We start from the raw sequence: 17919 nt of genomic DNA, 5'->3' as shown, positions 1-17919 counted from the left end.
TGATCCTGTGATTTTAAATTATATTAATCGGTTTTTTTCCTTTTAACTCTGTAGCTGTCACTGTGATTTCTTTTAAACCATGAAAGGTTTGAGCTATGTTGTTTAACCTATATATACATAGACTGATTTTACACTGCAGGCATGACAAAATGTAAGTCTTTGTGATGCAAATTATCATCCATACCTCCATGAATATTTATCAGATTTGCACTAGACTTGGTATGTGAATTCACCTCAATATGTAAATGTATGCCATATTTCATGGCAATTGAATTAAGTATTTGCTTTTTATATTGGCTTTTGTAAAGTGTGTGAAAAGATGAAGTAAGTACATATCAACTTTAAGCAAAATCTACCTTATGCATTCATGAAAGTTAGAGTTAATTTCTTCCTTTTTTCTCTCCTTCATTTGGGGTGCCAGGTATAGAGGGCAACTATATGTATAATGCAAAAATTGTTTGCGTTGTGAGAAAGGACCATGGAGCTATACATACGTAAAAAATGTGTTTTCGTCCTGTCAATATACTCACAGTGTGGCACACTGGCTTTCTTGGCTGCACAACACACTATCATGTGTCTTGATATTTTATACCTTATTAAGTAGGTAGCTATATTAAACAGGTAAATTTGTACACAAATGATTCGTATAGAGTAAAGAATGCTTGATAGTTAGAAATCATGATAAGAAGAATGTTCTAGAGCTCACCAGACTGCATACTAATTAAACAATAAACAATGACATAATGTAGTGCTACAAAAATAGCTGTAATTTCATGTACAATGCTCAGTGTATTTTGTAATGTCAAAGAAGTTAGTTTGCTCAAAAAGTGTGTACAACTGGGACAGGCTTTACAACTTTTGGGGGTTCTACCGAGATCCTGAGATATTCACTGAGCTGAAGGGCCAGAGTATAATGAAGAAAGAAGGTGAACTAGAAACTTGTGAAGTCTCTTCAAGAAGATTGGGTAGTTTACGGTGGTTTAGTTTCCCTCAGACTAGTTTAGAGCTTGTGTCATTGTAGCCAATGATAGAATTTCTTGTACAGGTAGAAGCTAGAATTATACACAATGTAATGCTCTATGGGCAGTATTTCGTATATAGTCAAGGTTCTGTGATAAAGAAATTGTATGAGTTGGAGTCTAAAACACTTGTTCTGGAAGAGCGACTACATACTAGTGAACTATTACTACAAGAGAAAGAATGCCTGGTGGATCATTTACAGTAAAAACAGAATACGACAGGATACTCCAGTTGTTTTTGAGAAGCAGAAATTTAATTTACAGGAAAGGCCAGATGGGAAAGTCACAGCAAGCTGAACAAGCACCGCCTTCTGGCCAGTCAGCACAGTAACAGCCAGCACAGCAGCAGTTTGTTCCCTTAGAAGACTACAATAGCGATAGCAGTCAAAGTGAGAATAATGTGCCTACTTTTTAGTGTCCCCCAGGTTTTAGAGAATTACAGAAACGATTTGATAAATCCTCTGGAAAGAGCAGTGAAAATGATTTTGAAGTCTGGCTTGTTGACTTCATGGAAACCACAACTGACTGCATGTGGACAGATGAGGACAGAACTCATTGGTTCTCATGGTTTTTGTCTAGTTTGACAAAGCATCATGACAGAGGATAGTTGAGGTCAATATGAAGTACACATGGACCAAGAACTACCTACCAACACTGTCATGAGTTACAGTATGACAAATTTGGCTCAGTACAAGGACTTTTAAAGACTATCAGGGTATGGCACCTCAGAAGTTATCTGATACCAATTTGGAGTCCATATTGTGGAACAAGGTTCCTGTTAAACTATAGAAAGAAGTTGGCCAAATGAGTGAAGGTAGAGAGAGACACAGAGACACAGAGACACACAGAGAGAGAAGATTTAATTACAAAGGCTCAGAAGGGAGAGAATTTCAAAGCAAGTGTAAGAGGTCTAGTTACAGGTTACAGGTATGATGGAAAAGCAAATTACCCACAGTCCTGCCAAAAGTCTGCCAGTACCAGTATGTTGACAGTTAAGTGTTTTAAGTGTGGTAAAAAGGGTCATCTTGCAAGGTCATGTCATGTAGTGGAACTTGTAACAGAAAGTCAGACAGTTCAGCATAACAGTAAACTGTTACAGGATGTGTCAGCTGATATTAAGCAGCAGAGCAGTCAACAATCATGTGACCGGTCAACTGATAGTGAGCAAACATTCAACCAGCTTGTGAATGCCAGTCAGTGTCAGAGGTATGGATACATATGTTATCTGTAAGTAAATCAACTACATGCTGTAATACTAATGTGGTTGGTTCAGTTTACAAGGTTGATGTAATAGTTGGAAGCATTCCAACTAAAGCATTTGTTGATTCAGGCTCACAGGTGTGTATTGTCAGAAAACAGTTGCTTCCCTACATTAAAGAAAAACAAAATTGTAGTGTCTCTAATTGTTTGGCCCAATATTTAGCCTTTGATACTCAGCCTTTTGGAGCAGAGGGACCCCTGTTTGGTGCAAAGGCTTCGGCTAAGTACATATTGTTGTTGAAATCACTGGGTTAAACTTACAAATTCCCTGGTATGTGATGGACTCTTTCAAGCCTATTTGGCAAGGAAAAGTTTGGAACTGTAAAATAATTATGGGTACAAATACCCTTGTTGGCTTTGATTGTAGAATAGCTCATTCTAATGGAATTGAGGTGATTGCAGAAAGTTTACTACAGCAATTAACTCAGGCAGGAAATTTACTGGAATCACAAAAGTTGTCTGAAGAACCTACAATTGAATTGTTAGTTAGTCAAGAGTCAGTCAGCTTGCCTGCTTCATTATCAGAAGTACCATCCTTACCTTTACAGGTGACACAATAGAGTCATTGCTGAACCGGTTGCTTCTTCAAAATTCCAAGTAGTAGTAATTACAACACATCAGTCAAGCAAAGTTCTTCCTATGGTTTTAAAACATACCATGCAATTAATGCCTGGACACACTGTGTGGATTGATGTGGAAAGCCAATCACAGAAACAAGTGGCTGTTAACTTCAGTGTACAAGAACTTCTGTGTACAGATGAGGCTACAATGCCTGAAGAGTGCACTGAGTTTGTGCCAGCACAATCACAACTTGCTGTGAAATCTACATATAAACCCATTGCTGATGTAGTGCATTCCAGCACCCAATAGTCTATAGATTATTGTTCCAGATGAAAATATTATGAGTGAAACACAATGTGATTTTGCTGATGGAATTTGTGAAAGTCACACTCTGTGCAGAATCCCTTTGATTAATTGGGGAACACAACCACAAGTGCTCAAGAAAGGAACAGTCATTGGAGGCTAGTCTAGTAGAACATGGTGATCCATTGTGGAGCAACCTATGGGAAGAGTCACCCAAGAGTGTCGAAGAGCAGTCAGTTAGAGTGTGTCAAGTTAATGATTGGTTGAATCAATTGGAAAAAGAATTCAAGATCAGTGATCAATGTTCTGATACTGAACAAAGGCAGTTACTGGAGAGTTCATTTGAGCATGAGTAAGTTTTTGCTTTGTGTGATGAAGAGTTAGGAGAAACTGATGTAGTAGAACATTCAATAGACACTGCAAGTGCAAATCCTGTAAGAAAAGCTCCAAGAAGATTACCACATGCCTTGAGAAAGCAACTAGAGGAGGAACTAGATAAATTGTTGCAAATCAATTGTGTGGAACCAGCAAACAGTCCTTACATTTCACCGATAGCACTAGTTAAAAGCACTCCTCGACTTTGCGTTGACTATCGAAGTATCAATAAGGATACAGTTCCAGATCACTATCCATTACGTCGTGTGGATGAGTTGATAGATGCTATTGGGAACCAGAAGGCAAAGTATTTTTCAACCCTTGATCTACTGCGTGGGTACCACCAGGTCAAAACGGAAGATAAGTCTAAGGCAAAGACAGCATTCGTTTGTCATTGTGGCTTATTTCAATGCTGTAGAATGCCATTTGGCCTTACAAACGCACCAGCAACATTTCAAACATTAATGGATAAATTATTTGCTGGGTGGATTTTGTTTAAATGATATTCTCATTGCTTCTAAAACTTTTTCTGAACACATCACTCATTTGAAGAAAGTATTGCAGAGGCTTCAGCAAACAGGACTCAGAGTAAAGCCATCAAAGTGTGCTATTGCTGAGGGCAAGGTTGAGTACCTAGGCTTTGTATTGTCATCAAAAGGAGTATGTCCTACAGGGAAGAATATTGATGCCATCAAACTTTTTTCTAGACCAGCCATGGTAAAGGAGGTCAAACAATTTCTAGGGTTAGCCAATTTCTACCGAAGGCATGTCAGAAATATGGGAATGATCAGTGAACCTTTAATAGCTAACAGCTTTAACAAAGAAAGACAAACAATCTGATCAACCTGTACCGTTTGAATGGAATGAGCAGTGTGAGGAAGCCTTCCAGAATATAAAGCAAGTACTGATATCTGCACCAGTTCTAATATCAACAGATCTTGACAAGTAGCTTTTTCTATGGGTTGATGCTTGTGAGAATGGCTTTGGAGCTGTATTAGAACAAGTTGGTGATGACAATGAGTGACATCCAGTAGCTTTTGCTAGTAGGACTACCAACAAGAAGTATCCTCCTACAAAGTTAGAGATGGCAGCAATTGTTTTTGCTTTGAATCACTTTGAAGTATATTTACTTGGACATAAGACAACAGTTTATACAGACCACCAAGCCCTTGTATCCGATTATCTGAAGGTCAATCAAAGGGATTATTGTTGAGATGGTACCTGAAAATTGTTCAGTTCCTGCCAGACCTCATGCTTGAACATAAACCAGGGAAGTTAAATGAAGCTGCCAATGCACTTTCATGGGCACCTATGCTGAATGAAGAGTAACTTGATGGTAGAGTACTGATAGTTTCATTTAGTTCTGAAGAGCAGTTAATTCAGCAAATTCATGACCAGCAGTCAAAGGATCAGGAGATAGTTGATATCATTGATTCTTTACAAAAAGGAAGTTACCAGAAGACCGGAAGGTGGCACAAAGAATTTTAAGTGTAGCAAAGAAAGGGTACTTTGTTGTAGATGATGAGATGATCAGAGATCAAGTAGTAGCAGAACACCATGATGAGTTGTTTGCTGGACACTTTTCAGTAAAGAAAACCCTACAGAAATTGAAATTGTATTTTTATTGGCCCAGTATGAGTTCTTCAGTTTTAAGAAGTGTGAGTCATGTCTTACCTGTGCAACAGTGCAAGGCAAGAGAGAAGACAGAACCCTGCATTGCATAGCATCCCAGTTGGTGAATCTTTTGCCATTGTTGGCATGGACTTTAAAGAAATGGATGAGAGTATTGATAAGAATCGCTATGCTTTAGTCTTTCAAGACTACTTAACAAACTGGCCAGAGGTATATGCAATGGCAGATCGGATTGCAGCAACTGTTGCTAAATGCCTAGCAGATTTAGTCTACAGACATGGCATATGCCTACCAGTTTGATTCATAATCGTGCTCCAGGATTCCTTGCAGATGTTTTGCAAGATACAGCTTTTATTCTGGATATCAAACAGCTCCCCACCACCCCAGGGCATCCACAGTATGATGGCTTAATCAAACGTTTCAGTCGCACGCTGAAAGCTATGCTAGCGAAGGTAGTAACTAACAAAGGGCGGGACTGGGACAAGTTACTTGCTTATCGAACAATGGTGCATTCCTCCACAGGAAAAACGTCTTTTTTCCTACTGCATATATGGTAGAGATGCTAAGCTACCATCAGCATTGGATTTCAGTTCCCCTCGTCCAATGACTCCTGTTATTTACTCAGACTATGGCACAGTTCTCTTTAAGTGAATAACCGTACGCAAGGAAATTTAGACGTAAGAAAATTTGACGAATTCAGACTTCAGCAGATTTGACGAATAAAATGTTGACGAAAATCAAGAAATTGTAGGCAAAACCTGTACTTTTAAGGGCACTTATAAACATTTGACAAATTTAAATTTGACGAATTAAACCGATTCATCAAATTCGTCAAATTTTTATGACGTCAAAATTTCCTTGCTTACGGTAAAGTTTATTTGTGAAATTGCTAGGAAAAATATTCAGCAGGCACAATTATCTCAGAAAAAAAAACAGTGTGATAAGTCTACTTGTCCGGTAACAATTCAGGTTGGTAATACTGTATTAATCAATGAGCAACCCAAGTTCAAGCTAGATAGATCCTACCATGGACCATATTGAGTGTGTGAAGTAACTGATACCACTGTCAAAGTTAAACTAGTGACTGAACCGTGCAGTGAAGCAAGATGTGTCTCCCTAAAGAAGGTTTCCAGATGTAAAGAAAGTATTCCAACTGATGCAAGTGTGGCTAGGACATAGTAAAACTAAACTGAGAAAGTGAAGAACTGTCAGAAAAAGGGGAGGAAGATGAGAAGAATGTTCTAGAGCTCACCAGACTGCATATTAATTAAACAATGACATAATGTAGTGCTATAAAAATAACTGTAATTTTATGTACATTGCTCAGTATATTTTGTAATGTCAAAGAAGTTGGTCTGCTCAAAAAGTGTGCACAACTGGGACAGGCTTTACATTATGTTTGTTCTTTCAGGTTGTATCAATATATTGTGTAGTAGTTTTGGTTATCATAATGAGATTTTAGCTATTCAAACATAGCTCACCAGCTGTCAACAGGTTGTGTGTTAGCTAAAATCAATTAATGAGGTGTGTTTCATCTAACAGGTGCAGTACTTGTTAGTGCTCAAACATGCAGGGATACAGGATCACTGAGTTTTCAAGAAGGATCAATAGTGGACCAATCCACTACTTATATTATACCATCCTACAGGATTCCATGTGATGGAGTTGTGGTTGGGTGGCGGTTTTGTTATCAGATTGTGAATGTTCCATCAGTGACATTTTATCCTAGTGTGTGGAATGTGAATAATAATTATACACTTGTACATGTTAGTACTGTGAATAAGCCACAAGCTGGATCAAGTGGTTTGAGTATCATCTGTGCCCCATACGATCTCCCTGCTGATGAACAATTTAGTGTTCATATAAATGATGTTATTGGCTTGTACACTACCACCAACTCACTAATATTATCATCTAACATGACTACAGATGACAATAAACTTACATACAGTGTGGCAGGTAATCACAGTATTATTGATCCAACTGGAAGTGGAGTAAACCAAACACATTTTCAAGTGGCCATTGTAGCTATTATAAGTGAGTAACATTATCTGTAGCTTATGTACCTATTGGTGGCTCTATCACTGTAAAAACAATTTTGTCATTTTAACAAATAGTTTGTTACCACGGTTTTGTAATTTCTTGTTTGGATGCAATAGCAGTAATATTTTTACTCCCCTCACATTTATCTGCACTTGTAGCCAATTGTACTTGTTTATGTAGGTAGTATTGTTTCTATTTCAACTGTTTCAACTACTACCATTAGTAATAGGAACACTAGTAACAGTGTCACCTCTACAATCATCACTTCCACAATGAAAATGACTACAAGTGTTATTATTACCAGTAGTAGACCTAGTACTACTATTATATCAAGTATCACTCATCTACCATCATTGACATCAACATCATCCTTGGTAACATCATCATCAGTAAATATCATAAGTAAGCAACATTTTCTGTGGCCTGTGCATATATCCAGTACATATTGGAGGACAGGATTTGTAATTTTTATTTCCCTCACATTATTTTATGTGCACATGTAGCCATAAATATGTATTGTACCTGTTTATGTAGGCAGTATTGTTTCTACTTCAACTGTTTCAACTACTACCATTAGTAATAGGAACACTGGTAACAGTGTCACCTCTACAATCATCACTTCCACAATGAAAAATAAAATGACAACAAGTGTTATTACCAGTAGACCTAGTACTACTACTATTATATCAAGTATCACTCATCTACCATCATCTTCATCATCATCATCATCATCATCATCATCATCATCATCATCATCATCATCATCATCATCATCATCATCATCACCATCACCATCACCATCATCATCATCATCATCATCATCATCATCATCATCATCATCATCATCATCATCATCATCATCATCATCCTTGGTAACATCATCATCAGTAGCTATTATAAGTAAGTAACATTATCTGTGGCTAGTGCATATATCCAATATCTATTGGTGGCTACCAAAATAAAGTATTTGTAATTCCCTCTATATGTGTAACCACAAATATGTATTGTACCTGTTTATGTAGGCAGTATTGTTTCTGTTTCAACTACTACCATTAGTAATAGGAACACTAGTAGCAGTGTCATCTCTACAATCATCACTTCCACAATGAAAATGACAACTGTTACTACTAGTATTATCATAAGTACAATTCATCCACCATTATTGACATTGTCATCATCATTGTTGGTAACATCATCATCAATGGTGCTGTCATCTTTAATACATTCACCATCACTCACTACAGTTTTGTTACCACAAATGTCATTGTTCTCACCATTAACAACAGCTTTGTCATCATTATCAATGTCATCCATGTCAGTGTTTTCATCACGTAAGCCATTTCCATCAAGTTCTGTTCTGGTATCATCATCATTGGTAGCATCATCATCAATGGTGCTGTCATCTTTAATACATTCACCATCACTCACTACATTTTTGTCACCACAAATATCATTTTTGTCACCATTAACAGCTTTGTCATCATCATCAATGCCATCCATGACTATGTTTCCATTAACATCACGTAAGCCATTTCCATCAAGTTCTGTTCTGGTATCATCATCATTCTCATCAATGACATTGTTGTCAACAGTACAACTGTCATCATTTTCTACTGTAATTACTAAACCAGTTTATTCTTCAGTACAACAAACTGCAACAACAGGACCATCAATGGTTAAATTGTTGTCATCAATATCATTACCATCTTCTACTATGGTCACTAAATCAACTGTTACTACATTAATATTGTCTACAACACAACAAAGTAGCCAAACTCTAGTAACACCTACAGTATCAGGAACCACTCCAATGTTATCTCCTAGTCCTACTAGCAATATATTATCATTTACAACAACTGATACAACACCAGCTGGTAGTGATGGTTCAGTCAATACTGGTACTGTAGTGGGAGCAGTAGTAGGAGGTGTCCTCATGTTATTACTGATACTAATTGTAGTGATAGTGTGTGTAGTTGTGGTGTATAGAAGAAGAAAATCATCATATTCCACTAATCTTCTGAGCAATACAGAGACAGGTATGTTATTACATAACTAACAGATACCTTGAGAGTTTATGCATTAGATACAAGAAAAGTAAACACAAAGCTAGCTAGGGCAAGGGAACATTGATAACTTATTGTTTAATATATTTGGGTTTACTTATACTAGAATTAGGTATGTCAAAGCCATCTCTGTCTTACTATTAGTATCCTGACTATAACTATTAGTATCCTGACTATAACTATTAGTATCCTGACTATAAGGTTTTAGTTTACTTTGCACATTGTAAGAGTATTTGATTTTGTTCATTGTGTTTAATATGTGGCTACTTCTCAGTTCAAACTAGAAATGATTAAGTGTGTATATACGTGTGTATATCTTTTGCTCTCAATTCTATGGCCCTGGTAGTGTATAGTTGATATTGTAATAGATGAGCACAGTTAGTTGATAAAGGGGCGCCATTCTACCTCTTGCTTACTTTCCTATGTAATGCACATAAAGACTTACATTAAGAGTCTACTTTGTTTATGAGCATGTGATTCATTATACTACTTTCAATTGTATTTTTACTGTTACTGTTAGAACTATATGCTACGTATTTGTAGCAGAAAACAGCCCAAGCTGTGTAAAAACAGTGTGTAGCTTTCAAAACAAGTTTTTAAAGTTGCAAATTAAAGTTGGCATCCAAGAAATGGCTGCAATCATAATAATGCCAGTAATCATAGCATTTTATATGGCATTATTGGCATTGACACCATTGCACCATTTCTACTAGGCCACACATTTGATTTCATAATTTTAAAACTCTAGCATGGGTTGTGGATGCCACACTCTTTCTGTCTACGTATTTTGGATACATCTATATTGCATTTTAAAAGACCCTATATATGACCAGTTTTGAGGCTGCTATTAACCATCTTTAATTCTTCTTTATAGGCCAAATGAAGGTTGTATATTGCATTTATTTGTTTAAAACATTATTATATTTACTTAGTTGAATTTTGTAGCACTATAATGGTGAGAACATTTTTGTACTTCTAATACAACACACATGAAATTTTCCATTGGTTATAAGGAGAATCTTAACGAAACTTTTGCATGTAAGGTAAAAATTAAGGGATGTTTATAACAGGAAACAGTGCATGGCTCAGGCTTTAAGGTTTGGTTTGGGGTATGGAGGTCCTTGATTCAAATCCAGGGACAATTTTACACCTAATTCTGTTACAACTGTTCTATTACCTCCTTGATTGATTGATTGATTATTTCAATTGATTTTTGATTTAATCTCACGGTAATCAGCATATATAGCCGTTCTTCCCTTCTGGTGTATAAGCACATGTATACAAGACATGCACACAAAAAACTAAATTAAAGTACAAGTACTAATTGTAAAGCAACAGGCAATCATAGACAATTAAAGGCTGGGAAGTTGGAAGATGAAAACATTTCATTTGGCAATCCTTTCCACCACCGTGACTAAAACAGTACTGTTTTGGTGGAAGCTCTAGTTGTTACAGGATTTTTCCTTGCTGCTCCATGGATATTAAGTATCACTATCCCACTAGGGACCTGCAAGAAGCTACTAAAAAGCCTTTAATGCCAAAACTCTATTTAATGAAGAAAGTCATGCTGTTGAGTCTGATAAATGCAGAGGAGATCTCACAGATATCAGAATGTGGGCACTTGGTTGTAGACTGTCTGTGGATTAAGGTCTTGTACTCCCTGTATATCATAAGCTTAAGGGGTTCATCTAGTGATTACTCCAATAGTTCATAAACATTTTGAGCTACAATTGTTTCATCTTACTACTAGCTAGGTTTAGTTGTCAAAGTCTCCAATTTCTGTTTATTAGGATAGGTAATTCAAAGGGTGCAGTACAAGCTGCGTCAGACCATTAGTGCTGGACACTGTAAAGCTGTAATGATCACCACAATAGTGACAGGAAGAACAAAAACATAGTTTTCAAGTAATTGTACTAAGTATTCCCTTCTCAAATTAGAACAACTTTACACTACAATACCTCAGCACATGCCATATTTGAGTTTGAGCAAAACTGCTCTTAAAGCATTTGTAACACTTAATTTAACTTAATTATTTTTTCTTTCCTTTCATATTCTTTTTGTGCACTTTACTTACCAGCTTTCTTGACCACCATGTGACTTGGTACACAACTAAACATTGCCATGTCAATTTATATTATCAAAAGTTCATCATACAGTAGTAAGGGAGAGTATCTAACTGGAATGCATTAATCAAACTTACTGCCACTAGTACAGTATCAACACCTCACTCTGTTCTGTAGAATAGAGACTTCACCATATTCAACACCTATCAACAGTTCTCTCTTACCATTGAAGTTGTATTAAACACCAATCAATACCTCTCCACATTAGGAGAGATATTAATGTCATCAAAAGGTGAACTTGTGGCAGTGCATTTGTACAGGGTATATTGAGTGTTTGATACTCTCCCTCTCTTAATATTATGAATTCTTGATATTATGTTATTTAGTATTAATTTAAAATTGGGCATGCGTGCAATTACAGAAATGGAAAATGAAAATGATTATTACTTTGATGAGTCTTTGTTAAGAGGAGCAGTTGCCATCAAGTATGACACAGAATCACCACAAGCTACTGCACTAAACCAGGTATATTATCTACTTGATGTATATGTGATAATATTTGCTACACTTTGTATAGCCACACAGTAGAGGTGATTATGAGACAGTTGAAATGTTTACACTCTCTGAAGCTAACACAAGTGATCGTTGTAAAAAGTTAAAATCTTGGTATCATTCAACACTGCAGGAAAGTGCTGCTAAAACATCATCATTGTGTAGTTCAAACAACAAAGATGAGTCATTGCCAGATATTGTCAACACAGAACAATCACCGTTAATAACTGATGACTCAGGTCACATGTCTGATGGAAATGCTAAAACTACTAGCCAACCAGTTTTTAGTACTGATGAGCTATTGTATGAGGATCCAGGCTGTGAGGAAGATGAAATTTACAATTGGTTTAAAGGTAGAAAAATTTCCAAGCTTAGGCCACATCAGATAAAGTAGGTCTATTTATATGTATAACTTAGGGATTAGACCTCACATAGATTGTTTGATGCAATTGGATCTGGTGAATTTGGAGTAGTCCATTTGGGCACATGGACTGATGGTTCTGCTGATCCTATACAAGTAGCAGTGAAGACACTCATTCCAAAATCTTCAGAGTCAGACAGGGTGAAGTTTCTGAGGGAGGCAGCCATTATGAGTCAATTTCAACACAACAATGTAGTACAGTTACATGGAGTAGTGACTGAAGAGGAGAACATGATGATTGTACTGGAGTATATGACTAGGGGAGACCTGCAGAATCATTTACAAGAATTTCCATTAAAGTAACATAAAGTAGCTAGCTAAGCAGAAAGATAATCTTGGTGTATTTATCTTTAATTTAGTGCTGTTCCTGAGATGGGTCATGAACTACTGAGCTATTGCCGACAAGTTGCAGAAGGATTGGAATACTTGTCTCGAAAAGTTTTTGTACACAGAGATTTAGCTGCAAGAAATATTTTGCTATCTTATGATTATGTTTGCAAGGTATATGATATGCATAGTTATATATACTTGTGATGTATGCTGATGAGGGATGCTTACAGCATTGTTTACTTATTTATTTATTTATTCATTTATTTATTAATGCTTTATTTACAGCACAAGTGCTGAAAGTCTTTAGAACACCTGGTCCTACAGCCTGGTTAAAGATGCCAAGTGTGTTTAAAAAGTTACAGATAGAAAAAAAAATCCATGACTGGACCTGGGCAGCCTCAATCCTTAACTCTTACAGGAGTCTGCCAGGCAGTCAGGATAATTTTCTTCTGTGTATCATAGACACTGGTTATCAAGGCACATGATAGTGTGTCATGCAGCCAAGGAAAGCAAGTAAGACATGCCATAACTGGAACTAAGAAAACATACTTTTCACGCATTCATAGTTCGTTTGTAGTACAACACAAAAATATACTATTTTTTGCAGGAAAAATTTCATCATAGTGGGACACCTTATAATTTTATTTCAAATTTTAGCTCAGCTATCTTTAAGCTACGAGCCTTCAAACTTCATATTATGTTCTTTGTATCTTTCTACTACATAAGCTAAAGATTGCTTAACACACTGCTAAGTTATAAACAAACTAAAAATTTTGTTTGTTTGTCATACCTACAGAGTAAACCACTTATAGAAATATGTTGAAAACAGGACTGCAGGTAAGTCGACCATCATAGCATAAAACCCTTTGTGATTGAGAGTATTATTAGCTAAAGAGATATAAAGCGAAAACCAAACTTGTGATTGAGATACTCTAATAAGTATACAAAAAATTTTGGAATTTTCAACTAGAGTAGGGACCATAGCACATCGATAAAAAAGTACTGAAACAAGTTGGAGTAGTCCATGATATTAAATCACAGTAAAACAGTAAGAAGTGTTACGTATATCCCTACTGTGCTCAAGATACCGTAACAGAAATGCACAGTAGGGATATAACACTTCGTATTGTTTTACTGTGATTTAATATCTAATCCAAAACAGCCAAGCTGTAAAAAAAGAGTGAGGCCCTGAGAAAAAGATGTGAAATCCAAGGTGGCGGCCAAGAAATGGCTGTGATGGTAGGTTAATGGTAAAAATTTTAACAACGACAATTCAGGTGAATTTTGTGCCAAGACCAGCACCAAATTCACCTGAATTGTTGTTATTAAAATTTTTACCATTAACCTACCATCACAGCCATTTCTTGGCCGCCACCTTGGATTTCACATCTTTTTCTCAGGGCCGCACTCTTTTTTTACAGCTTGGCTGTTTTGGATTAGATTTCACTTCTTTTTGTATTTGTATACCCCAAAGCCGGCCTATGGCCAGCTTTAGGGATTTTTAACCTGTCATTTTTTCTATACTACAGGAAGAAGAAAAGATGAAGCAGGGTGATTTCTTTGTAGCTGACCTCTCTGCAAGGTGATCCTTCTAGCTGATCTCTCTACCGGATGACTTGTTTGTAGCTGAACTCTCTACAGGGTGATTTGTTTGTAGCTGAACTCTCTACAAGGTAACTTCTTCTAGCTGATCTTTCTACAGGGTAATTTGTTTGTAGCTGAATTCTCTACAGGGTGATTTGTTTGCAGCTAAACTGCTGAACTCTCTACAATGTAACTTCTTCTAGTTGAACTCTCTAAGGGTGGCTTGTTTCTAGCTGATCTCTCTACAGGATGACTTGTTTCTTGCTGAACTCTCTACAAGGTGATTTGTTTGTAGCTGAATTCTCTACAAGGTAACTTCTTCTAGCTGATCTTTCTACAGGGTGATTTGTTTGTAGCTGAATTCTCTACAGGGCAATTTGTTTGCAGCTGAACTCTCTACATGGTAGTTTCTTTGTAGCTGAACTCTCTACATTTTAACTTCTTCTAGCTGAACTCTCTACAGGGTGACTTGTTTCTAGCTGATCTCTCTACAGGGTAACTTGTTTCTAGCTGAACTCTCTACAGGGTGATTTGTTTGTAGCTGAATTCTTTACAAGGTAACTTCTTCTAGCTGATCTTTCTACAGGGTGATTTGTTTGTAGCTGAATTCTCTACAGGGCAATTTGTTTGCAGCTGAACTCTCTACATGGTAGTTTCTTTGTAGCTGAACTCTCTACAATGTAACTTCTTCTAGCTGATCTCTCTACAGGGCAATTTGTTTGCAGCTGAACTCTGTACATGGTAGTTTCTTTGTAGCTGAACTCTCTACAATGTAACTTCTTCTAGCTGAACTCTCTACAGGGTGACTTGTTTCTAGCTGAACTCTCTACAGGGTGATTTGTTTGTAGCTGAATTCTCTACAGGGCAATTTGTTTGCAGCTGAACTCTGTACATGGTAGTTTCTTTGTAGCTGAACTCTCTACAATGTAACTTCTTCTAGCTGATCTCTCTACAGGGCAATTTGTTTGCAGCTGAACTCTGTACATGGTAGTTTCTTTGTAGCTGAACTCTCTACAATGTAACTTCTTCTAGCTGAACTCTCTACATGGTGACTTGTTTCTAGCTGAACTCTCTACAGGGTGATTTGTTTGTAGCTGAATTCTCTACAGGGCAATTTGTTTGCAGCTGAACTCTCTACATGGTAGTTTCTTTGTAGCTGAACTCTCTACAATGTAACTTCTTCTAGCTGATCTCTCTACAGGGCAATTTGTTTGCAGCTGAACTCTGTACATGGTAGTTTCTTTGTAGCTGAACTCTCTACAATGTAACTTCTTCTAGCTGAACTCTCTACAGGGTGACTTGTTTCTAGCTGAACTCTCTACAGGGTGATTTGTTTGTAGCTGAATTCTCTACAGGGCAATTTGTTTGCAGCTGAACTCTCTACATGGTAGTTTCTTTGTAGCTGAACTCTCTACAATGTAACTTCTTCTAGCTGATCTCTCTACAGGGCAATTTGTTTGCAGCTGAACTCTGTACATGGTAGTTTCTTTGTAGCTGAACTCTCTACAATGTAACTTCTTCTAGCTGAACTCTCTACAGGGTGACTTGTTTCTAGCTGAACTCTCTACAGGGTGATTTGTTTGTAGCTGAATTCTCTACAGGGCAATTTGTTTGTAGCTGAACTCTCTACATGGTAGTTTCTTTATAGCTGAACTCTCTACAATGTAACTTCTTCCAGCTGAACTCTCTACATGGTGACTTGTTTCTAGCTGATCTCTCTACAGGGTGACTTGTTTCTAGCTGAACTCTCTACAGGGTGATTTGTTTGTAGCTGAACTCTCTACAAGGTAACTTCTTCTAGCTGATCTTTCTAGAAGGTGATTTGTCTGTAGCTGAATTCTCTACAGGGCAATTTGTTTGCTGCTGAACTCTCTACATGGTAGTTTTTTTGTAGCTGAACTCTCTACAATGTAACTTCTTCTAGCTGAACTCTCTACAGGGTGACTTGTTTGTAGCTGAACCCTCTACAGGGTGATTTGTTTGTAGCTGAACTCTCTACAAGGTAACTTCTTCTAGCTGATCTTTCTACAGGGTGATTTGTTTGTAGCTGAATTCTCTACAGCGCGATTTGTTTGCTGCTGAACTCTCTACATGGTAGTTTCTTTTTAGCTGAACTCTCTACAATGTAACTTCTTCTAGCTGAATTCTCTACAGGTGACTTGTTTCTAGCTGATCTCTCTACAGGGTGACTTGTTTCTAGCTGAACTCTCTACAGGGTGATTTGTTTGTAGCTGAACTCTCTACAAGGTAACTTCTTCTAGCTGATCTTTCTAGAAGGTGATTTGTCTGTAGCTGAATTCTCTACAGGGCAATTTGTTTGCTGCTGAACTCTCTACATGGTAGTTTTTTTGTAGCTGAACTCTCTACAATGTAACTTCTTCTAGCTGAACTCTCTACAGGGTGACTTGTTTGTAGCTGAACCCTCTACAGGGTGATTTGTTTGTAGCTGAACTCTCTACAAGGTAACTTCTTCTAGCTGATCTTTCTACAGGGTGATTTGTTTGTAGCTGAATTCTCTACAGCGCGATTTGTTTGCTGCTGAACTCTCTACATGGTAGTTTCTTTTTAGCTGAACTCTCTACAATGTAACTTCTTCTAGCTGAATTCTCTACAGGTGACTTGTTTCTAGCTGATCTCTCTACAGGGTGACTTGTTTCTAGCTGAACTCTCTACAGGGTGATTTGTTTGTAGCTGAACTCTCTACAAGGTAACTTCTTCTTTCTACAGGGTGATTTGTTTGTAGCTGAATTCTCTACAGGGCGATTTGTTTGCAGCTGAACTCTCTACATGGTAGTTTCTTTGTAGCTGAACTCTCTACAATGTAACTTCTTCTAGCTGAACTCTCTACAGGATGACTTGTTTCTAGCTGATCTCTGTACAGGGTGACTTGTTCCTAGCTGAACTCTCTACAGGTGATTTGTTTGCAGCTGAACTCTCTTACATGGTGGTTTCCTTGTAGCTGAACTCTCTACAACGTAACTTCTTCTAGCTGAACTCTCTACAGGATGACTTGTTTCTAGCTGATCTCTCTACAGGGTGATCTGTTCGTAGCTGAAGTCTGTACAGAGTGGTTTGTTTGCAACTGAACTCTCTTACATGGTGGTTTCTTTGTAGCCGAACTCTCTACAAAGTGACTTCTTCTAGCTGATCTATCTACAGGATGACTTGTTTCTAACTGAACTCTTTACAGTGTGATCTGTTCATAGCGTGAACTTTCTACTGGGTGATTTGTTTGCAGCTAAACTCTTTGCATGATTGTTTCTTTGTAACTGAACTCTCTACAATGTGACTTCTAGCTGATCTCTCTACAGGATGACTTGTTTCTAACTGAACTCTCTATAGTGGATCTGTTCATAGCGGAACTTTCTACTGGGTGATTTGTTTGCAGCTAAACTCTTTGTATGATTGTTTCTTTGTAACTGAACTCTCTACAAGGTAACTTCTTCTAGCTGATCTCTCTACAGGGCAATTTGTTTGTAGCTGAATTCTCTACAGGGTGATTTATTTGAGCTGAACTCTCTACATGATGGCTTCTTTGTAGATGAACTCTCTATTAGGTACCTTCTTCTAGCTGATCTGACTACAGGGTGACTTGTTTGTAGCTGAATTCCCTACAGAATCAAGGCCGGAGGAGACGGTCCGGTTGGTCAGGCCTGAGCCGGACCAATAATCTGGAGTTGAACCAACTAGCTGACCAGCTCGAACTACATTAC

The 17919-nt window shown here is 37.4% G+C and overlaps 1 protein-coding gene across 2 annotated transcripts in view; it reads left to right on the top strand.

The window, feature by feature from the left end:
* The window catches only part of LOC136251321 (uncharacterized), a 46727-nt gene that overhangs the window by 13492 nt on the left and 15316 nt on the right, over positions 1 to 17919 (top strand). For both annotated transcript variants that reach the window (XM_066043757.1, XM_066043756.1), the window contains exons 3-10: positions 6693 to 7187; positions 7374 to 7595; positions 7728 to 8093; positions 8216 to 9229; positions 11741 to 11844; positions 11897 to 12261; positions 12307 to 12591; positions 12652 to 12793. In XM_066043757.1, coding sequence (XP_065899829.1) covers positions 6693 to 7187; positions 7374 to 7595; positions 7728 to 8093; positions 8216 to 9229; positions 11741 to 11844; positions 11897 to 12261; positions 12307 to 12591; positions 12652 to 12793 — 2993 coding nt within the window. The remainder of the gene's footprint in view (positions 1 to 6692; positions 7188 to 7373; positions 7596 to 7727; positions 8094 to 8215; positions 9230 to 11740; positions 11845 to 11896; positions 12262 to 12306; positions 12592 to 12651; positions 12794 to 17919) is intronic.

Source organism: Dysidea avara, chromosome 3, assembly GCF_963678975.1.
Source record: "Dysidea avara chromosome 3, odDysAvar1.4, whole genome shotgun sequence".
NCBI lineage: Eukaryota > Metazoa > Porifera > Demospongiae > Dictyoceratida > Dysideidae > Dysidea > Dysidea avara.
This window is presented reverse-complemented; position numbering and strand designations above follow the sequence as displayed.